The sequence below is a fragment of the Thamnophis elegans genome, chromosome 7 (assembly GCF_009769535.1).
Source record: "Thamnophis elegans isolate rThaEle1 chromosome 7, rThaEle1.pri, whole genome shotgun sequence".
In the NCBI taxonomy this organism is placed as follows: Eukaryota; Metazoa; Chordata; class Lepidosauria; order Squamata; family Colubridae; genus Thamnophis; species Thamnophis elegans.
Window position 1 is genome coordinate 83705616 of NC_045547.1, and position 23919 is coordinate 83729534.

The window sequence follows — 23919 nt, forward strand, 5'->3', positions numbered from 1 at the left end:
AATCCGATGTTACAATAGTTCTCCGAACCAAAGTTGCAAAGACTGGCTGGCCACCCCCTGTTCCCAGGAGACTCTGTTCCAGGAGACTCCACGCAGCCCCTTCATTATGCCAGATTAGTACCAGGCCTGTGCGGAGGCTCTGGGAGAGCAAAAAATGGGCCTTCTGGAAGTTCTGGAATTCCAGGAACAGGTCTGTTTCCGGCCTCTGGAGGACCTCCAGAGGCTAGGGGAGGATGCTTTTGCCCTCTCAGAAGCTCGAGGAAAATGCCTCTCCCCCACCGTATGCAGGAGGCTGAGTAGGCCACGCCCACCATGGCCATGCCCACCCAGCAACTGGGCAGAGAACCGGTTGCTAACATTTTTCAATCCCACCCCTGTTTCCCTCCCCCCCCTCCATTTTTATCGATCCAGAATTTGATGGCCACCAGAAACCATAATGAGATCAGTCAGTCCTGAAGGACATCAACCCTGGCTGTCCTTTTGCAGGACAGGTGCTGAAGCTGAAGCTCAAATACATTGGCCACCAGGTGAGAAGGCCCTGATGTTGGGAGAGATGGAAGAACAGCAGAGGAAGAGATGGTTAGATAGGGTCATCGACGCAATGAACATGGATCTGGGCAAACTCCAGGAGACAGTGGAGGACATGGTGTGTTATGTGTTATGGTCTATGGAGTTGCAAAGAGTCCAACATGACTTAGCAACTGAAAAACAGCAGCAACAACAAGCTATAATGATGTCCTACATGCCAGGACATTAACATATGTTGAAACAACTGGATTATCTTGTGTTATTGCTTGATGCTATATGGGTATGTTGACATCAATTATGGAACACACCTCCCTCCCCTCCCAGTGTAGGGGTGTGTCTACTATGAAGGAGAACAGGTAAAATAATTTGTGGTCACACACACAAAATGTTGATAGCTGCAATTGTCAAATAGCATGCCTATAAAAAATTTTTAAAAAAGAGGAAAATGTGCCCCTTTGCTAATCTACATCACAATTCAGCACTGGAATGACATCTCAACACTGGGTGATTGACTTTGAGCACAGGAGAGATACATTGTGGGAATGTATCCCTCCGTCTGGGCTGTGGGTCACAAATCTTGGTTGTCTGACTCAGACAGAGATAAGTCTTGATATGGACTGTGCTCAGAAATGTTTCGTTCGCATGAGATCACTCCAGGTTGCTCAGCCAAGTCTGGAAAGGATTGTTGTGCAAAGGTCCGCCTGATCTCCAATCGTAAGCGGAAATGTTGGAATTTAGTGTTGGAATATATTTCTATGCAACACTACAGTAGTATTCAGCCAGTATATGGTAGTGTCTATGATATATATTCTATGCTCTTTTGTTCTAAGCAGAATTTCCTTTTTCTAGTTGCAGTTAAACAGTTGAGCAGTAAAGCACATGGTGACTGTACCCCCCCTTTTTTTTTTTTTGCTCTGTGGTGCTATATATAAACAGAATTTCTGACAGGAAATGACCTTGGGAGATCAAAGGAAGAGCCACAGACTAGAAAACATTGAAGCAGTTGCAAATGGTAAACGTCTTAGAAGAGGACCGCAACTATTCGTATTTGTAACCCGCCCGGGAGTCCTCCGGGATTGGGCGGCATATAAGCTCATTAAATTGCGAATTGCGAACTAGTTCCTTGGAGCTCTGTGGAGATCCTCATAATCCAGGCCATAGTTGTCTCAAAGGTGCTTTTTTTCTTCACAAGGCAGTAAAACTGTTTTGATTTTTTTAATATGGGGAAGAAGAAAAGAAAATGTTTCACTTCTCATCCAAGAAGCTTCATCAGTTCAGATGACGAGGGGAATGGAAGGATAGGTACCTGACAGTTGAGACCAGATGGTGGGCGAATGGAAGGATAGCCTCTGATAAGATTGCGGGTGGGGGGAGAATGGAAGAATGGTGTTTCTTTGCAGTCATTTGGTTGTTATTACCGTGGCATTCGCTGGCTGGGGGAAATTCTAGGACTTGAAGTCCGGACATCTTCAAGTTGCCGGTTCCACCACAAACCGCGGTAGACTAAAGCGCGCTCGACGAAACCGCGTACCTGACGTCATCACAGCGCGACGAAAACAGCACGCTGTGAGCGGTAAAGTTAAAAATAAAGCGTAAACCTAAACCTAACCCCCCCAAACCTAAACCTAACCCTAAACCTAACCCTAAACCTAACCCTAAACCTAACCCTTAACCTAACCCTAACGCTTAACGTAACCCTAAACCTAACCCTTAACCTAACCTAACGCTTAACGTAACCCTAACCCTAAACCTAAACCTAAACCTAACCCTTACCTTTACGTGAATCGGCTTGCTTTAAAAGCGCTTTTTAAAGCGCCCTTTTTTCTCCGCCCGGTCGTATTTGTCGCGCTGCTGATGACGTCAGGTACGTGCTTTAATCGGGCGCGCTTTAGTGGACCGCGGTTTTTGTCGTGCCACGCAAGTTGCCAAGGTTGAGAAACACTGGTCTAGAAGATTTCTGGGAATGAACACAACGTGCGCTGCGAGATTTTTCGATCGTGTGGCTAAAACTGCATTTGGTGCTGAAAAACACCAATCAGGATCTTTACGTTCTGCTTTCAGCGCAGTCGAGTTGAAATATATATTTTGTTCCCTCCCCCCTTTTTTTCCCAGGGGTGCATTTTCCGAAGTCGTCCTGGCTGAAAACAGGAGCAGTGGAAAACTGTTTGCAGTGAAGTGCATCCCCAAGAAAGCCCTCAAAGGGAAGGAAAGCAGCATAGAAAACGAAATTGCAGTCCTGCGAAAGTAAGTACCTAAAATATCACTTATTGGACTGTGATTGTTCTGACCAATTTTCTTGCAAGATACCAGAGGTGAACCTTTCACCTCTGCTGGACAGATGTTCTCACTGAGTTGGTAGGAAGCTGTACAGACATGGGATTTTAGGTTGCCGTGGTGGGCGTGCCTACTCAGCTTCAAGCGCCATGGTGGTGGGGTGTTTTCGCCCCTCCCCAGGCTCCAGAGGTGTTCCTCAATCCTCCGGGAGGCCAGAAACAGGCCAAACATCTGCATTTGATCATGTAACCATGGGAAGGCTGCAACAGCTATGTCTGTAATTTTGAGCAGTTATTAAACTAACGGTTGTAAGTCCGTGTCTACAATTACCTCCAATAGACCGATTAGATCCCACAGATTAGGCCTCCTCCGAATTCCATCCGCCGGCCAATGCCGACTGGCGACTACCTGGAGGAGAGCCTCTCTGTGGCTGCTCCGACCCCTCTGGAACGAGCTCCCGTGGAGATTCGGGACCCTCACCATCCTCCAGGCCTTCCGCAAAGCCCTTAAAACCTGGCTGTTCCGACAGGCGGGGGCTAAAGAGCTTTTGCCCCCCGTCTCGAATGGTATGACTGCTGTGTGTTTTTTAATTATGTATTGTTATGTTCTGTCTTTTATTTTTTGTCTGTACCCCGCTCCCCTGATTTGAATTGTGAGCCGCCCTGAGTCCCCTTGGGGAAAAGGGCGGCATATAAATGTAATCAAATCAAATCAAACCTGTTTTGTGTTTGGAAGCTCTGGCAAAGGGTTCTGGGTGGGCTACAGTTTCCAAACCTGGAGATAATCTGGAGAGGTCTTCTAGGATGGGCGAGGCAAGGCTGGTCCCTCTTTCCTTTCCTAGTTCATATTTCAGGAAGATAAGTATAGGTATCCTATTCCACCCCTAATTTCGAAGCTTCGAATGGCATCTATGCCGGAGGAGTGGTGGAACCTGGAGGTGGAGTTTGAAAGAGGCATCAGTCTAGAATCCCTATGTAGCCGCAAGCAAACTAAATCCAACTTGAATTCCATCAACCTTATCTAACTCCTAGGGGTTAACCATGAGTTGAGAAGATTCCTGCGCATGGGCTTTTTAGCAATAAATCATTTAATTGGACCATCATGTGTGAACATTTCCAACCTGAGAATCCCTCAGTTTTTCCTAACAGCAAGATTCAGGGACCACATTCTTTTTCAAGATACAGGAGTTCCCATAATTTTGGGGTTCCATCTGTTGTTTCCTATGGTTTCCAGGCTAAGCCCAGGGTCAATCTCCCAACAGGACCACACTGTTATTTCTAAGGCACCGTTCTGACTTCAGGCTCCCTGAGACAGTAAAAAGCACACACTTAGTCCCCAAAACCCTCTTTTTATGTTAAAGGCTGTGAATTGTGTTCATTCACAGCCCGTAATGAGTCCCAAATAGTTTGTGAAGAGTCCAACAGAAGTCTGCCAAAGTCTTTCGGGGTAAGGCTGATAAGCACCCACCTTTATCTCCCTTGAAACACTGCCAAAAACCTAATTGAAAATTAGCTTTGCAAGGCCACACGGAGCACAGAGTCAAAACGGAGCTTCAGAATTTAAACCAACCAGCACGAACGAAGTTGCTTCCTGCGAAGGCTCATGTGCCTTTGCTCCTCCTTTATGTCCTATGGGAGGGGCCAATCAGCTCCAAGCCTTACTCCTGAGTCACCCCTTTTGTCTTAATTGTTCTTGCCCTCTGGCAGCTCTGCGCATGCGCACACTGGGAACAGGCTCCAACTGTTCTTCTGCCTCACTGATGTCCGACTCCGAAGGCAGCTGAGAACTGCCAGCTGGCCTTTGTCCCCTCTCTCCCTCCGACACAGAGCCCACATCCGAGCCTTCCCCAGACTCCAGGACTTGCCCATGCTCCTCCCCAACCTCCTCACTGTCCGACTCTACTGCCAGCTCCGCAGGCCGCCAGCGGACCTCAACAGGCCCCTCCAACGTTTTGCCACTTGGTTTTTCTTCCGCAGAAAAATACAAATTTATTCCGAAGAAGGATAGCAGGCCGAGGTCAACAATGCACCTTCTACTTATTTGCGGAGTCATTTGTGTCAGGGGGATATTGATTTTTCTCTTGCAAAAGAGGATGTGACTCATGTCGATAGATTTTTCAAGATGTGTGCTCTCGCATATCAATAGTTCCCTTCCATTGTTTTCTTCCTTCCCTTTATAGGAGACGGATCCATTTATCGGTTTAATAGTCTACCATTTGATCGCTCCATGGAACGGAGAGTTTCTTTCTTTTTCTAAGCATACAACTTTCGTTGTGTTTCTCCAAAGGGTCATTTTCCGCCCTCCTAGCTGGACAACCCATTTTCTCACCTCTCTTGGTGTAAAGACAGGAAATCTGTTCCTCTTGATGGGTCATGAGGGGGAAAAAAACAGCTCAGAATGTTGGATCTCAACAGCCCTAGTTGACTTTGTTCATCCTTGTCTGTTGGAATTCTCCATTTGCTGACCCAACTTCTTTTTTTCATCCATCAAGACCTCCGTTTAAGTCTTCATTTCTCCTGCCTTACAACTGGGAACATCCAATTCCAGAACCACTCAAGGATAATACAGAAGAAATCTTATTGGTCTCCCTGGAAGCCTTCTACAAGAGATATTCATTCAGCAATGGAGACATCCCAGAAAAGGTCTTCTGCTGTGCAATATCAAACTTCCATGTTTTGCCCTTCTTCTTCTTCTTCTTCTTCTTCTTCTTCTTCTTCTTCTTCTTCTTCTTCTTCTTCTTCTTCTTCTTCTTCTTCTTCTTCTTCTTCTCTTCCTCTTCCTCTTCCTCTTCTCCTTGTTGTTCTTGTTATTCTTGTTATTCTTGTTATTCTTCTTCTTCTCCTCCTCCTCCTCCTCCTCTTCTCCTCCTCCTCCTCCTTTCCTTCTCCTTCTTCTCCTTCTCCTCCTTCTCCTTCTTCTTCTCCTTCTCCTTTTTCTTCTTCTCCTTCTCCTCCTCCTCCTCCTTCTCCTACACCTCTTCTTCTCCTCCTCCCTCTTCCTCCTCCTCTTCTTCTTCTCGCCTTCTCCTTCTCCTCCTCCCTCCTCTTCTTCCTCCTCTTCTTCTTCTCCTCCTCCCTCTTCCTCTTCTTCTCCTCTTCTCCTTCTCCTCCCCCCTCTCTTTCTCCTCCTCTTCTTGTTCTTCTTCTCCCTCCTTCTTCTTCTCCTCTTCCCTCTTCCTCCTCCTCTTCTCCTTCATCTCCTCCTCCTTCCTTCTTCTTCTTCCTTTCTCCTTCCTCCTTCTTCCTTCATCTTCCTTCTTTTCAAAGCACCACTCACTTCAGCACTTGTGCTCGACCACGAAGCTCCATTCATGATAACGCAGCTTCCCGCATGAGTGCAAGCACCTTCCACTTGTACCAGTGGAGTTTCACACACGCATGAGTGTAGTTTCACATGCTTGCCCATCTCTCCCATGGCCCAGGGATTTAGGGACCCCTGCTTTAGAGGAATTAAGATTGAAGCTTCAGTTGGCTACCCAACCCTTGGCCTGAATACATCCAGTAAATTCCAGCTGGACTCTGCTGTCCAGTAATTTAGATATTTATTCTGTGGCCCTTCCTGGATTGATAAAAATGCAGACCTTGACTTGTAAATGACCACTTATCCTCGTCTATGATCCTTCTAATTGACCACTTGAACTAAGGACTGAGTAATCTGATAGGCCTATTATTCCCTGCAATTTGAAAGCTCTCCTTGTGTTGACGTAGCTTAAAATCTTATTTGCTTCCATTATTTTCCAGCCCACTTCCTCAGAGAACATTTTGAATGTTCCCTCTGTCTCCTAGGGTATTAAGTACCCCACACATACTTGAGTCATCTCCTAAGAAACCAAGATTTCAAAGCAAAAGCCGGACGGATTCACCATCCTTTTCTCAGGAGGCCTCTCAATCTTCGCTTTCTCATTTCAGGCATTATTGCAAAGTGTAAAGGCCCAGGCTAGAAATCTTCTGTTCTGGCCAAGGCTTCCCGAGAGCATGAAGCAAACTCCTTGTCCCGGCAAAAAACCCCATTTTATTAATTTGCTGTGAATTCTGCTCATTCACCTCCAGCAAAGTCTTTCAAGGGAGGATTCACAGTCACAGACCTTATCTGGCTTGGAGAGCTGCCAGGCCGATGTCTGCAGAACTTGGCAAGGAGTCTCAGAGAGTCACGAACCAATGAAGCACACTAATGGTCTCCTGCAAACTCCACTCCCCTTTCGCTCCTCTTTTATTTCCTCTGGGAGGGGCCATTCACCGTCCACCTGTGGCCTCACTCCCAATTCGACCCCTGTTCTTTAGCTGTTCCCTTCATCTGGCAGCTCTGTGCATGCGCACACTGGGAACAGGCTCCAGCTGTTCTTCTGCCTCACTGATGTCCGACTCCGAAGGCAGCTGATAACTGTCAGACGGCCCTGACCCCCTCTCTGCCTCCGACACAGAGCCCCTCATCAGAGCCCTCCCCAGACTCCAGGATTGGCCCATCTTCCTCCCCCACCTCCTCACTGTCCGAATCTACTGCAAGCTCCCATTCGCCGCTGGCGGGCCACAACAGGTTCACTTAACAACTGCAAGGATTCAGTTAACAACCAGGTCATAAAATCGATGGTGACACATTGAACAATTGCTTTGCTTAGCGATGGAAATTCTAGAATTGTAATTGTGGTGGTAAGTCGAAAACGATTTGAGGTTCTATTGAAACAGCTGATAGTCCCAAAATTTTGAATGTTCTTCTCCTGCCTAGATGTACCTTCTTGTGAACCAAGGTGGAAGGTATCTGCAATGTTTTCTCGAGGAACTTTTGTTGCTGGGGCTGAAAACCTTACCTGAACCTTGTCTTTGTGGAGCTTCCGAAAGTGCTTTTTCAAGAGGCAACTGGACTTTCTGGATTTTCTGGATTTTCTTTGGCGGTTTGCTTCTTAGTCCTGGAAGCTTCTTCAGCTCTGCCTGGATGGTGGGAGAGGGAAGGATTTTTTTTTTAATATTAAAGTATTTTTATTAGTAAAAGAAAAATACAACAACCAATAACTGGTAAAAGACAATACAACATCCACTGTTTCACTTTACATTTGACTGTGTTTCAAGACATTCCCATAATATCAAAATCCTTATAGGCATCAAAGGTTGGGTATCTTCTCCCCTCCCTCCCTCTTTCCTTACCTTGTTTCTTCTTTCCCACTCCCCTTCCTTTCCTCCCTCCTTCTCTCCTTCCCTCCTTCCTTCCCTCCTTTCTTTTCCCTTCCTCCTTTCCTTCCCCTTCCCTTTCCTCTCTTCTTCCCCCTCCTTCTCTCATATCTTCCCTCCCTCCTTTCCTCCTTCCCTCCTTCCATTCTCTTCTCTTGAGTTCCCTCCTTTTCTTCCCTCCTTCCCTCCTTCCTATCTACTCTCCTTCTCTCCTTCCTTCCCTCCCTCATTCCCTCCTTGCTTCCCTGCCTTCTTCCCTCTCTCCTTCCTATCCCACTTTCTTCTCTTTCTTCTCTCCTTTCTTCTTTCCACCTCTCCCTTCCCTTCTCTCCTTTCTCTTCCTCCTTTTTAACCTTCCCCCCTTCTTCTGCCTTTCCCTTTTTTCTGTTTCTCTCCTTTCTCCTCTCCATCCTGTCTTTCCTACTACCCCTCGGGAGAGGGAAGGATTTATACGCCTTGCAGACAGCTGGTCATTTGCAACTCTTTCCGAGGGTCGTTGAGGCCACTTGGAGGTTCATCTGTGTCCTCGGGGGTCCCCGGAGTGTTGCAAATGGGTGTGGAACCTTCTTGCAACTGCTGAAAGGACTTTGTGTTGCAGATTGGAGATAGATGATGTCGTACGTCTCCCCATCGGTAGAGAGAGGGGTGTTCAGTTTGGACACAGATGGTTTCTTTGACCCCCCCTCATCCAAACCAGCGATCTTCTCTGTCCAAAATGTGGAGTTCGTTGTCTTCAACCTGGCCTGCGTCTTTGAAATGCAGGTGGACTGCTGAATTTAAGTCCTGGTGTGTTTGTTCTCCTATGCTGTGCCATGTGTTTGTGGAGTGGCTGTTTTGTTTCCCCAATGCACAGATCTGCGCATGGCTCACTGCATTGTACTGCACATACCACGTTGCTCTGTTTATGTCTGGGTCTTTGGGGTGGGCAAGCTTCTGTCCTAGCGTATTCTTGGGTTTGAAGCAGAGTTCCCCTCTTGTCCTCCAAGATGATTCCTTCCGCCCTCTGCATGGTGGACTTCAGAACCCCTCCAAGTTTATTTTTTTTCCCTTTTGGGAAGATACAAGTTAAGGAACATTTGCAGCAGGGGTGGGTTTCAACCGGTTCACGGCGGTCCCCACCAACCGGTTGGTCGGCGAACACGGAAGTAAGTAACTTCTGGGAACGGCGAAGGGCCCACCCGCCGGCCCGCGCTCCTTACCGGTCTTTGAAGGCTTCTGCACTTCCACACAGGCGCATGGCACATACAGCGCCTGCGCGAGTCTCCGCGAGCAGATGGAGCATCGCGCGGGCACTAAGACGCATGCGTGAACTGCGCGTGTGCACGAGGACGCCGCCGGCCCCATTCCAACCGAACCGGTTGGAATGGGATTAGCAACCCACCCCTGATTTGCAGCCCATAATATTCCCAGCTCCTCCCAAAGAAATTGTGGGGGAGGGTTTGTGGGGGAAGAGCCAAGGTGGCGCAGTGGTTAAATGCAGCACTGCAGGCTACTGCTAGATCAGCAGGTCAGCGGTTCAAATCTCACCGGCTCAGGGTTGACTCAGCCTTCCATCCTTCCGAGGTGGGTAAAATGAGGACCCAGATTGTTGGGGGCAATATGCTGACTCTCTGTAAACCGCTTAGAGAGGCCTGAAAGGCCTATGAAGCGGTATATAAGTCTACTGCTATTGCTATATTGCTATTGCTATTTTTTGGACTGTGATCCTAGCGTAATATTCTCCTCTCACACTTTTCTTGTTTCCAACTTAAAGCATACAGTATTTTGTCTGCTTTTGTTACAGGATTGTACAATTATTTGGCTGGGTACAGTTGATCCACAAATCTGTCAGATTCTAATAGGCCCCTGCTTATTTTTAGTCTGGTTTGTCCTTTTAGCACTGCCATGAATCTTGTCACACCATAAATAAATGGTTTAACAACCCATTTCTACAGGTAAAATGAAAATTAATCGGTTGAAATCTTAACGGACACTTACATCATCATTTACTAATCGGAAATGGCTTCCCGTCTCCTTTAGCCCAACCTGAGTCTGGACAGAAATAATACATAAGCCATATCTCAGTCAGCAGAGATATTTAGTTGATATTTAATACTGGAGACCTGCAAGATAATCTGTTTTCACAGCAAATATAATACACTCCCAAATCCATAAAAGATATAATGTAATCAGCGGTGGGTTTCACATTTGGTTACCACTGGTTTGCCACACACACAGGCACACTCATTTCACGGGCCAATAGTGGGTTCTGGATCCCGTTGCAATGGGGCCCAGGGTCCACCACATGAATGCAAGCAGTGTGTGCATACACACAAGCAGCATGCGTATGCATTCTTACCACCCGTGACGCTCCGCAATGCCTCCACGACACTCCAGGTGCTCTGCAGAGCATCGCGCAGATGCCGTATGTTCCGTGCGCGTAAGCCCCGAAGAGCTCAAATACCGGTAAGGTCGACCAGGACTTTGCGGTGTCCCTGCGACCAGCAAGGTTTTGTCTTCCCAGTCACCATCTCTTCGGGACGTCCAAGGGCAAAAGTGTCATCGGCGGACTCGGACTGTCGAGTCCGCATGATGTACCATTGTAACGTTGGCTCCTCCTCGTACTTACCACCTACGACACTCCACGATGCCTCCATGACAGTCATCGGCAGAGCATCGGGCAGGCGCCGTATGTTCCATGCGCATAACCCCCATTGAGCTCAAATACCGGTAAGGTCGACCAGGACTTTGCGGTGTCCCTGCAACCAGCAAGGTTTTGTGTTCCCAGTCACCGTCTCTTCAGGACGGTTTAGGTCCTGCCAGACCGTCCAAGGGCAAAAGTGTCATCGGCGGACTCAGACTGTTGAGTCCGCACAATGTGCCGTCGTGACATTGGCTCCTCCTCATACTTACTGCCTACGACACTCCACAATGCCTCCACGACAGTCCAGCTGCTCGGCAGAGCATCGGGCAGGCACCGTATGTTCCATGCGCGTAAGCCCCAAAGAGCTCAAATACCGGTAAGGTCGACGAGGACTTTGCGGTGTCCCTGCGACCAGCAAGGTTTTGTGTTCCCAGTCACCGTCTCTTCGGGACGGTTTAGGTCCTGCCAGACCGTCCAAGGGCAAAAGTGTCATCGGTGGACTCGGACTGTTGAGTCCGCACGATGTACCGTCGTGACATTGGCTCCTCCTCGTACTTACTGCCTACAACACTCCACGATGCCTCCACGACAGTCCAGCTGCTCGGCAGAGCATCGGGCAGGCACCGTATGTTCCGTGCGCGTAAGCCCCGAAGAGCTCAAATACTGGTAAGGAGTACGGGCGGGCAGGTGGGCCCTCCGGAGCACTGTACTGGAACGGTACCCAGTGCTCCCAGCAGGCTCCGGTAAGCCCATCCTGGGGCATACCGGTCGTAACCCACCACTGTCACGGGCGCACGGGCGGTTTCTGCACATGCACTTTGCTGGCACGCGCGCCTTAAGCGCACGCACCCTGCCTCAAAAACATGCCTAAACAGGGCAGCATAGAGCTGGGATGGGCGGGCAGGCCCACCCATGATTTCCGCTACCGGTTCGGACAAACCGATCCGAACCGGCTGGATATCAACTCTGAATGTAATTGAAACGTTACCTCCTTGCTTCCTCTGAAGCCAGCATGTTGAATATGTCTGTATTCTTCTTTTAATTACTAGCTGTTTAAATAGTGTGGCCCTGTAAATACAGAACAGGTTGAAAATATCTTAGGTGAGACGAACTCAAATCGGGGTGTAACCGAAGTAGAGAAACATGAAAGCTACCCGGCTCAAAACTTAAGAGGAAACCAAGTTCGGGAAAACCGCACCAACTTCTCGAGTACTCTGAAACGAGAAACCGGCGAATTGAAGTGAGTGGCCTTTTGTGTGTTAAGTCACCGCTTCCTTGAAAACTTGCTGGCAGATTTACAGCTTGGATGAGCTGTTTTGCTCCAGGAAGAAATTTAAACCTGGGATGACTGGTTGATGTTTTGGTGTGACTCTCTTTCTGCGTTAAAAGGGGTGGGGAAAATCAGATGAACTTGGTGGCTGAGATTATTTTAAAGGCCTGGGGACAAAAACAAATGAAGAACAGTTGTAGGATTTGGGTTTGGTCAGTCTAGAGAAAAGAAGGACTTGGGGCTGGGGGAATGATAGCAGTCTTCCAGTATTTGAGGGGCTGCCAGAAAGAAGAGAGGGGTCACACTCTTCTCCAAAGCATCAGAGGACAAGAAACAAGGAATGGAAACTAATCAAGGAGAGAAGCAACTTAAAACTAAGGAGAAACTTCCTAACAGTGAGAACAATTAATCAGTGGAACAGAAGTTGCCTCCAGAAGTTGTGAATGCTCCAACACTGGAAGTCTTTAAGAAGATGTTGGATAACCGTTTGTCTGAAGTGGTGTAGGGTTTCCTGCCTAGGCAGGGGGTTGGACTAGAAGACCTCCAAGGTCCCTTCCAGCTCTATTCTGACGGAAATAGAAGCATCACTGGTTATCCTAAAATGGTGCATTGGGTTGACCATGGTAGTAGAAGCAACAGAGAATGCCCTACAAGCCAAACTCACTCCAATCTCACCTAATATTGTGAAGACCCAGGAACACCAACAATTGACGTCCAGCTACAATAACAGAGGCTGCATTGTACATTCAGAATATCAGATCTTGCACATTGATAAGTCACAGGTCAATGGTGCACACAGAAAGGCGCGCTGTAAATATAACAGGCGATAAATTAACTATCTAATATTATTATGAGGATAACTGGGAACCTGAACCCGGCTCACACTTTGTCCAAAAGATATGCTTTTGGGGGGGGGGGGGGATAACAATGGAATTCTTAGATAGGTATACTCTTAAAAGGAGAATGTCTGTACAATTATTAATATGAAAGACGCTTATTGGAATGTAATTATTATGCCATCAATATTAAATGGTGTTTGCTCAGACGCTGAAATACACCACGTAAATCAAGTGGAAGGGTAGAGAAGGAGGGAGAGAGGGGATTGGAGAGAGGGAGGTAAAAGGGAGGAAAAGAGTAGGAGAGAGAGAAGGAATGTAATGTAGTGGAAAGAGGAGAGAGAAGGAGAGAGGAAGGGGAAGTAGAGAAGAGAGGGATGGTAGAGGGAAGAAAGGAGGTAGGAGGAGAGAGGGAGAGGAGAAAGGGAGAGGAAAGGAGGAAGAGAGGGGATAGGAGGAAGGGAAACAGATGGGAGAGAAAGAGGATGAGAGAGGGAAGGTGTGGAAAGAGGGGAGAGGAGAACAAGGGGAAGTAGAGAAGAGAGGGATGGTAGAGGGACGAAAGGAGGTAGGGAGGAGGAGAGAGGGAGAGGAGAAAGGGAGAGGAAAGGAGGAAGAGAGGGTTAGGAGAGAGGGAAACAGATGGGAGAGAAAGAATAGGAGAGAAGGCGTGGAAAGAGGAGAGAGGAAGGGGAAGTAGAGAAGAGAGGGATGGTAGAGGGAAGAAAGGAGGTAAGGAGGAGGAGAGAGGGAGGAGGTAGGGTGGCGGTAAAATAGGGCATAATATGGTGTACGGAAAGCAGAAGATCAAATGATAGTAGTTATGGGTTGATGGTAAGAGGAATTGATACAATATTGGATAACACAAAACAGTGTCTGTTCAGATGTAATCGTATACTTGTGGTTACTTATATGAAAATTTAAAAAAAAGATTTAAGAAAAAAGAATGGCGGGCAAGAACATCCTTGCTTTTACTCTACTAATCTTTGATGAAGGTTGTCACGTGGGAAATGTCAAGAACCTTTCAAATATCCCTGGTTTCTACTGGAATCCATGGCAGAGGACCATTCTCCTCGGAGGAGTTACTGTTATTCCCAAGGGGTCCAACCTCTGAGACTTTCACGCCTAGATGTTCTCCATGCTTTCAAAGACCTGGACGTTGATTCAGGACCCAAAGCAGGATCTGAAGAACTATCTGATTCTAAAGCAATCCAGAGCCGGTGTGGTGTTTCTTCCTGAAATTGGAGAGTTGGGGTCTTTCTCACCTTACAGAGAATCCCCAAAAGGCAGGGATCTCATTCATCGGTTCTCTTAACTCCATGAATAAGAATTAAGGTAAAGGTTCCCCTCTCAGATATATGCTAGTTGTTCCCAACTCTAGGGGGCAGTGGTGCTCATCTCCGTTTCAAAGCCGAAGAGCCAGCGCTGTCCGAAGACGTCTCCGTGGTCATGTGGCCGGCATGACTCAATGCCGGAGGCGCATGGAACGCTGTTCCCTTCCCACCAAAGGTGGTTCCTATTTTTCTACTTGCATTTTTTATCTTCTTTCAAACTGCTAGGTTGGCAGAAGCTGGGACAAGTCACGGGAGCTCACTCCGTTACACGGCGCTAGGGATTCGAACCGCCAAACTGCTGTCCTTTCTGATTGACAAGCTCACCGTCTTAGCCACTGAGCCCCCACGTCCCAATGAATAAGAATTAAAAAGAAATTTAAAAAGCAGATCAGATTCTGCTAGCAATTAATTTGGGTATTAATATTGAGGCCGGGGGCCACATACCAAGGTAAACAGAAGCTTAGAAAGAGCCAGCTAGCATCTGTTTTTCCCTCGGGCGAGGACGCAAACAGCACTTGCGATGACTTTCTACCTTTCAAACCTGCCGGACAGAATCTCATACATTTTAATTGTTTAAAAGCCAAGTTTGCTCACAACACCCCCACCCCCCATCCCTCGAGGCCTCCCATCCCTGAATTTCCTGGAATGGCTGCGTAATCGCCTATTTGCTCGAGTGGAGAACATCCCCATGGCGGGTACATCACAATATCGTTAGAGCTCTTGAACATCTGACAGCATGAAAGGAATCGGATGCACAAAAGGGATTTAGAAATTTGACTAGGCTGTTTTCGGAAAGTCCATGAAAGCTTTGCGTCGTTCCCGCTGGACTGGAAAACAGGCTAATCTCAGCAGGTTTGAGTTGTTGTTGTTGTTAGTTGCAAAGTTGTGTCTGACCCATCACAACATTCCTCCAGGCCTCCCTGTCCTCTACCATCCTCTGGAGTCCATTGAAGCTCACACCGACTGCTTCCGTGACTCCATCCAGCCACCTCCTTCTCTGCTGTCCCTTCTTCTTCTTTTGCCCTCCATCGTTCCCAGCATGAGGCTCTTCTCCAGGGAGTCCTTCTTCCTTCTCATCAGGTGGCCAAAGTCTTTGAGTTTCCTCTTCAGGATCTGGCCTTCTCAAGAGCAGCCAGGCTGGATCTCCTCTAGGACTGACCGGTTGGATGGCCTTGCAGTCCTTCTTTTGCCCCCCATCGTTCCCAGTATGAGGCTCTTCTCCAGGGAGTCCTTCTTCCTTCTCATCAGGTGGCCAAAGTCTTTGAGTTTCCTCTTCAGGATCTGGCCTTCTAAAGAGCAGTCAGGGTGGATCTCCTCTAGGACTGACCGGTTGGATGGCCTTGCAGTCCAAGGGACTCAATGCAGGAGTCTTCTTCTCCAGCACCAGAGTTCAAAGGCCTCCATTCTTTGGCTCTCAGCCTTCCTTATGCTCCAACCTTCACAGCCATCCATTGCAGCTGGGAAAACCATCACCTTGACTAGACACACTTGTGTTGGCAGGGTGTTGTCTCTGCTTTTTAGTCTGCTGTCTAGATTTGCCATAGCTTTCCTCCCCAGGAGCAAGCTATGTGGTATTGTGGCAAGGTTTGAGTTAGAATAAAGTACAATTGTGGCCCCTGATTGTGAAACTTTAAAAAGGTGCATCTTCTCCAAAGTTGCACAGGAGTTGCCCCACTTGATTTTTAAATATGTGTAACAGCCATTTTGTGTGCTTTCTCCTGGCCCCTAATCCAATTGTCCTGGGCTGTTTTGTTGTGGTGAAAGAAATGTCCTTCTGGGTTCGGCTCCAAGTGGGGGAAAAGACACTGGAGACATGGAGGCTGCTTGGAAAGATGGTTTTAATGGTGGACAGGACCACATGGCTTGAGCCCTGAACAGAAAAGGTGGATCACATGCTTCAATGTTGGTGGAGAAGAAGAGAAGGGCTGAGGGAGGGGCTTGCTAGGCTTTTTATAACCTGTTCAGTCCCACCTCTCTGTTTCCTGTTCCTGTGTAAGCAATGTATTCTGGTTGGTCGTCAGACTCCCATGGGGCCTTGCAGGGGCAACTCTCTAGGCTGTGTTTGGAATCCAGGTTTGGTTGAGTTCTCAGATGCCATGTGGTCAGTTGGGGCCAATATTATCATGCTTTCCTGTAGCTGAAGTGGAGAAGTCTTTATTATGTAAAGTGGACTAGCTTGGCCTTCTTAATGGCCCATTAACAAAGTGGGGATGGGCAGGAAGTTATTCTGTCTTTTAAAACATGTTTCGTTCTTTTCACATCCAGAGAAATATTCTGCCTTTTCAATATTTCCTAGGATATTTCATTTTTCTGGGAAAGGGCTGGGTGATAACTCCCTACAGTTGCATAATTGCTGTCAGAACCGTCCGATCTAATCGATGTTGGTCGATGAATTAACCCCCATGCTGAAATGGTTCAAATATATTTTCGGTTTGCAAAGACAGAAGCCTGCGGCTTTTAGTGTTTTTAAGGATCGCTTAATAGAAGCATCTAATCAAAGGAAACGATGACAAATCCCACTTAAAACCTGGGGTTGACTGGATCAGTTTTCATTAAAACGCTGGATGATGTAGCAGCCCCCCTCCCCCCTGTAATAAAAAATACCGGAAGGTTTTATTGAAACTGGAAACATGGATTCTTAAAAAGCAATTGCCATCACAATGCTTCTGATTTCTTGTTCAAATATTATTAACCGTGTAACTTAATCAGCACAGCGGGTGTTTCTCTTGAAACAGGGTGGTTGGGTAGCTTAGCTGCCCGAGGAAATAAAAGCAGAACATTTGCAATGTTCACAAAGACAAACTTAATTTTCAGTTTCTCATCTTGTCAAGCAAGACAGATGCCGAATGGGGAAACTCCCCGCAGCCAAACACGCCGTGGGACAATTTATTTATTTTATTTTATTTTTATTTTTTTATTATTAGGAACTACTGTGCACAAAGCAGCTTATTTTTATTTATTTATTTTTTTATTTTATCAATTTCATATATACATTCACAATTATATGATCTCATAACTGTTATTAATAATATGTATTTATAACAATTTTTCCCTACAGTTGACAATATACTTGAAGATTGCTTTCTTAACATCTCATAGATCCATCTTATCTTACAACGGTCCTACTTCTTCTTCCCTCCCTCCCTCTTTCCTTCCCTCGTTTCTTCTTTCCTACTCCACTTCCTTCCCTCCTTCCTTCCCCTTCCCTCCTTCTCTCCTTCCTTCCCTCCTTCCTTCCTTCCCTCCTTTCTTTTCTCTTTCTCTCCTTCCTTTCCCCCTTCCTTTCCTTCTTCCTTCCCCCCTTCCTTCTCTCCTTCCTTCCCTCCTTCCTTCCCTCCTTCCTTCCCTCCTTCCTTCCCTCCTTCCTTTCCTCCTTCCTTCCCCCTTCCTTCTCTCCTTCCTTCCCTCCTTCCTTCCCTCCTTTCTTCTCTCCTTCTCTCCTTCCTTCCTTCCTTTCTTCTCTCCTTCTCTCCTTCCTTCCCTCCTTCCTTCCCTCCTTGCTTCCCTCCCTCCTTCCCTCCCTCCTTCCTACCCCCCTTTCTTCTCTTTCTTCTCTCCTTCCTTCCTTCCTCCCCTCCTTTCCCTTCTCTCCTTCCCCTTCCTCCCCTTTACCCTTCCCCTCTTCTTCCCATTCCTCCCCTCTTTCCTACTCTTACATTCCCTCCCATTCTTCCTCTGGGACAATTTAACAGGTCCATTTTAATTATTTAAAATAAGTAGGAATTATTTTAATCTTTGCCTGCTATTCGGTTTCTCGTTTTGCATCTTCTTTCACGATTCTTTTCTACCGTTTCTTTGATATTAGCGTAATTCTTGCCCTGCAGCCAGTTGGCACGTTGGAAGGGGAAGACTTTAAAAAACCCAGTTTAAGTTCGTCCATTGGGATCCAAAGGCTAGCACAGTAAACCTACAGATCTTATGCCTGATATAAATATTTAAATCTAAATCTAAAACATTGTACAGAATCTGGCAGTAGAATGGACTGCAGGGCTGCAGAATCTACCGATTTAAGTAGCAACAGGATGTTGTGAAATGAGTAGGAGGACGAGGGGTGACATGATTGCAGTGTTCCAATATTTGAGGGGCTTCCCCAAAGCAGAGAGGGAGTCAACCTGTTCTCCAAAAGACCAGAAGGTGGGACACAAAGCATCAGATGGAAACTAATCAAGGAGAGAAGCAATCTGGAATTAAGGAGAAACTTCCTAACAGGGAGGACAATTAACCAGCAGAACCTCTTGCCACTAGAAGTTGATGGTGCCCCATCTCGGGAGGTTTTTTAAGAAGAGATTGGACAGCCACTTGTCTGAAATAGTATAAGGTTTCCTGCTTGAAGGAAGGAAGCAAGAAAACTCCCAGGGTCCCTTCTTCCAACCCTGTTATTCCATTCAATTCTGGTTTGACAACTTTCTAGTTCTTTGCAGGCAAAATATTAACCTTGAGAGGCTCCAGATCCAAACTGATAAAAACTGCCCTAATTATTAGGAAAACAAGTTGCAATGCTTGGATAGGTTTTGGACATGTGCAAAGGCTTTGATTTAGCAAAAGTTCAGCTCTGGAACTAGTGTATTTTAATTGATCGTTAGAAGGAAGTGACTAAGGGGGGAAAGAGACAAAGATAAGAGATTTATTCTTCAGAAACAGAAGAGGGCTTTAGATATTCCTGATAGCAGCCACAAGATTTCCTTTGCTTTTTTTTTCTATTTCATCAGGGCGGGTCTTTTAATGATTCTCATTTTCAGCAAACAAAAATGAGGAAGTTTTGCTTTCTGTAGTAGATAATCTTCAAATAAACATATCTCTTCGGGAGAAAATGTTCCCTCTATGTTGGTTGCCATCTAGTGAAAAAGCAGAATAGATCAGCAAACTAAAATGGATTAAAACCATGATCTCTTGTTGATTCTTGAACTTCTGGATGGTCGTTACACTAATATCAGCTTGGCTTTCCCCATAATCAACTATCCTCAAATCTTTTGCAGGGCTGTCCAAACTTGGGAACTTTAAGACTTGTGGACTACAACTCCCAGCATGCATGCTGGCTGGGGAATTCTGGGAGTTGAAGTCCACAAGTCTTAAAGTTCCCAAGTTTGGACACCCTGATTTTGTGCAATCTTGCACAAAATTGGAAGGGTGAAGAGATCCCTACGGATGAAAACGTGATGAAGAAAATATTAGAATGTGCGGAAATGAATAGATTAACGCTTGCAATGAAAGGAAAGGAAGAATCTGATAATAATAATAATAATAATAATAATAATAATAATAATAATATATGGGAGTTATTTTATCCATGGTTAGAGAATAAATATGAAAGTAACATATTACGAAGTTAAATGAGTTAAGAAGAGAAATGTTGTAACAGAAGATATATTAAGTTTAAAGTATTAGTATTAAAATAAGAATAGATATAAATATATAATGAATATGGTAGTAAGCTTTAACTATTATGACACAAATGTTTGTGCCCAGACAACACACTGTTTAATAAATGATGAAATGTTAGTATTAAAAGAAAAAGAAATTTTTTTTTTCAGAAACAAAAACTATCCCAAATCCTTTGCTTGGCATCTTCCTTTGCAAAAAATAAATAAATCATAAAATGTTGTCGAAAGAGATACACTAGGAATACAGTTAACTTACAGCAGTTCATTTAGTCACCAAAGTTGCAACGGGGCTGAAAAACGGGACTTATGGCTGTTTTTCACACTTACGGCGGTTGCAGCATCCCTACGACGCAGCGGTTAAAGTTAGAATCCAGAGGTTTATGAGTTCTAGTCCCACGTCAGACATAAAGCTAGCTGGTTGGCTTTGAGCCAGTCACCCTCTTAACCCCTTGGAAGAAGAGAATGGCAAGCCACTCCTGAACACGTAGCCAAGAGAGCTGCAGGGGCTTGTTCAGGCAGTTGCTAGGAGTGACTTGGAAGGCACAAGATAAGCATGTTTGAACAACAATACATGGCAGGCTGAACATTCATACTTTGCCTTGAACTGGGAAAGAGATAGATAGATAGATAGATAGATAGATAGATAGATAGATAGATAGGTAGATAGATAGATGATAGGTGGGTGGATGGATGGACGGAGAGGGAGAGAGAGAGAGATTGACAGACAGACAGACAGACAGACAAGGAGGGAGGGAGGGAGGGAGGGAGGGAGGGAGGGAGAGGGAGAGAGAGAGAGAGAGAGAGAGAGAGAGAGAGAGAGAGAGAGAGAGAGAGAGAGAGAGAGAGAGCACTGATGATGTTACTTTGGGTCATGAAACGTCTGCAAGAAAACCACCAAGCTCAGAAAGTGCCCAGCCTCCCCTGTTCAATCCTGAGCGTTACATATCCTCTTCCATCATCTCCCTGTCTCAGAAAGCAGACGAGGGACTGAGTCCCCAACGCCACCATTTGGAGACCCGGAGGGGTTTCCTAAAATCCGTACCCTCCGGACTGATGACCCCGAAGCGTTGGCTGGATGATGGCCTCCACGCCGCACGCGGGCCTCCCTCTTAACTTCGTCATCGCGCGAAGAGGGTTGGCGTGTGCAGGGCAGCCTGCCTGTGACTCTTCTTGGCAAACAGCACCAAGTGAATTTTCTCTCCTGCCAACCGGCAGAAGGCAAAGCGTGGCACGGAGGGACTCTCTGGAGGGGCAGGCGAGAGGCCGGCGAGAGGCCGCTGCTTAATTAACACCGGCCTCCTTGCCCTGCGAAATCCCTGCAAGGATTCGCTTGCTTGATGGGCGAAGGTTTTTTTGCCTGGCCCTGAAGCAGCTGCAGTGCCGCTTGGCAGATTTTGGTGTTTTCTTTTAGTCAATTATGGCTTGGATTTTCAGAAAGGTCCTTAAGGGTGGAGGTGCCAGCTTGTGTTTGATTCACCTTGAATCCCAGAGTTTCCAATTATTTCCAAAGATTTGCGATGGAGGCCTCGCCCTAGCTAAATACGCTTGCTTTGGAATAGAAGGGAAGAGAGTGGGAACAGAAGACGGGAAGGGAAGATAATGGGAGAGAGAGGGAAGGGAAGGGAAGAAGGGAAGGGAAAAGAGGAGAGGAGAAGAGACAATATAACAGAATAGAAGAAGGGAAGGGAATGGAAGAAGGGAAGATAATGGCAGAGGGAAGGGAAGAGAAGAATAGTGAAAAGTGGAGAGAAGAGGAGACATAACAGAATGGAAAGGAAGAGAAGAAGGGAAGATAATGGAAGACAGAGGGAAGGGAAGAGAGGGCAGAGGGAAGAGAAAAGGAGGAAGAGAAGAGTAGTGGAGAAGACAGAGGGAAGGGAAGAGAAGAGAAGAAGGCAAGGAAAGGGAAGTTAATGAAAGACAGAGAGAAGGTAAGGAAAGACAGAGGGAAGAGAAGAGACAATATAACAGAATAGAATAATGGAAGGGAAGGAATGGGAAGGGAAGAGAAGACAGAGGGAAGGGAAGAGAAGAGAAGAAGGGAAAGGAAGACAGAGGGAAGAGAAGAGACAATAGAACAGAATAAAAGAAGGGAAGAGAAGGGAAGAGAAAATGGAATAGAATAGAATAGAATAGGTTTTATTGTCACTTTGAACATACACTAACTGGCATACAGTTAGAAATATAACACCTAAATGTAAAACATCCAAATTGTGAAGGGGAAGAATAATGACATTCCTAGCATGCTTTGTCGAGTTTTTTTGCAAGGAGATCTGGGGTATTAAATCTCAAATATATTCATGACACGCAGGGTTGAAATAGGTCTGCAGCTGAATAAACACCGAGAGGGATTTGCTGTTAATACACTGACAGTATTTTCTACATTATCATCTACAGAGAATCAAATCTTCATAAGATCTCATAAGGGGAGAAATAATTTGACTATTATAAGGAATTAGTGCAAGGGTTATACAGATACTCCTCAAACATTCATTTAGTGCCATTCAAAGTTAAAACGGGGAAAAAAAGCAACTTATGACCGGTTTTTATACTTACAACCATAGTTGCAGCATCCCCATGATCACATGATCAAAGTTTGAGTGCTTGGCAACTGGCATGTACTTATGACAGTTTCACTGTCCCAGGGAGGGTCACATGACCACTATTTGTAACCTTCCCATCCGGTTTCTGGTAAGCAAAGTCACTGGGGAAAACCAGATTCGCTTAACAACCAACCACTCCAGTGATTCACTTAATCACCATAGAAAAAAGGTCATAAAATGGGACAAAATTCCTAACAACTGCCATGCTTGGCCGTGGCCAGTGTGTGGCTCATCTGGCCTGTGGGCTGGGAGTTTAGACATTGTACTCCCGCTCTCCACCAGAAAAGAACTCTGTTCCAACTGCCACTTGGGCATGGGCTTGGCCAGCATGTGACTCATCCGGTCTGCAGGCTGGGAGTTTAGACATTCTACTCCCCCTCCCCACCAGAAAAGAACTCTGTTCCAACTGCCGCTTGGGTGTGTGGGTGTGGCCAGCATGTGACTCATCCGGTCTGTGGGCTGGGAGTTCAGACATTCTACTCCCCCTCCCCGCCTGAAAAATGCTCTGATGCTAAGGAGTGAGACTGAGGGAGAGGAGGGGATAAGATAGGAGAGGCCTCTGTGGGGCAAGCCTGAGGGAGAGAAGGGGAGAGGAGAAAATAAATGGGGCCAGCTCTGATCGCATAACCCGATCACATAATTTCATAGCGGAGCACGGGTATCCAGCTAGTAATTATGTAAGGATGAAGTTTCATTTCTGAAGCATTGTATCTGTTGTTTCTCATTAATGAAAGCCTTGAGTTACAATGAGTTACCGCTGTACTCGTTGGTAGCCAAAACACCATTAATTGACATTTATAGCAAACTAGCCTAGATCTTGTGATTTTCTTTGTGTCTTTTGATACGGAGAAGGACGTCTTCTCCGTATGCCATCTGTTCTCTGTTTATCTAGGGAACCACAAGAAAACACCAAAAATGCTGATTAGAAGCCAGATGCCCTAATAGGTCATCCATTTTCGCCTACGCTTGCTGACAAATTTATGTTCACATGCTCCTTAGCTCTACCACATGCTCAGCTGTCAAGCATAAATCGTGGCGAATTTCTTCAACATCTGCTTTTCTATTGATTAAATTACAATACAGTTGGAATACAGCAATATTGTGTTGCAGCTGCCAAAACAGCCAACACAGTTCTAGGCTGCATCAGCAGAGGGATAGAATCAAGATCACGTGAAGTGTTACTACCACTTTATAAGGCCTTGGGAAGGCCACACTTGGAATACAGCATTCATTTTTGGTTGCCACGATGTAGAAAAGATGTTGAGACTCTGGAAAGAGTGCAGAGAAGAGCAACAAAGAGGATTAGGAGACTGGAGGCTAAAACATAGGAAGAACGGTTGCAGGAACTGGGTATGTCTAGTTTGATGAAAAGAAGGATCATGGGAGACATGATGGCAGTCTTCCAATATCTCAGGGGTTGCCACAAAGAAGAGGGAGTCAAACCATTCTCCAAGGCACCTGAGTGTAGAACAAGAAGCAATGGGTGGAAACTAATCAAGGAGAGAAGCAACTTAGATCTAAGGAGAAATTTCCTGACAGTTAGAACAATTAATCAGTGGAACAACTTGCCTCCAGAAGTTATGAATGCTCCAACACTGGATGTTTTCAAGAAGAGATTGGACAACAATTTGTCTGAAGTGGTGTAGGGTTCCCTGCTTAAGCAGGTGTTTGGACTAGAAGACCTCCAAGGTCCCTTCCGACTCTGTTATTTTATTCTATATTCTAATATCTAAGCAGGCTAAAAGGAACATCAGAAAGGGCCCATGTTTCCTAAGATGGTGCAAAGCATTATTTTAATTGTCTTCTTGATACATTTCAATTAGAAAGACACTAAAAAATATATCAGTGCAACGGTCAGTGTGCTTATATCTAAATAAAATCTACGTTTAATCTATGAATGTACAGAAC

General features: G+C 46.0%; 1 protein-coding gene across 1 annotated transcript in view; it reads left to right on the forward strand.

Annotated features, from left to right (window-relative positions):
* CAMK1D (calcium/calmodulin dependent protein kinase ID) overlaps positions 1-23919 on the forward strand; it is a 136018-nt gene that overhangs the window by 66692 nt on the left and 45407 nt on the right. The window contains 1 exon segment of the mRNA XM_032222175.1: positions 2641-2772. Coding sequence (XP_032078066.1) covers positions 2641-2772 — 132 coding nt within the window.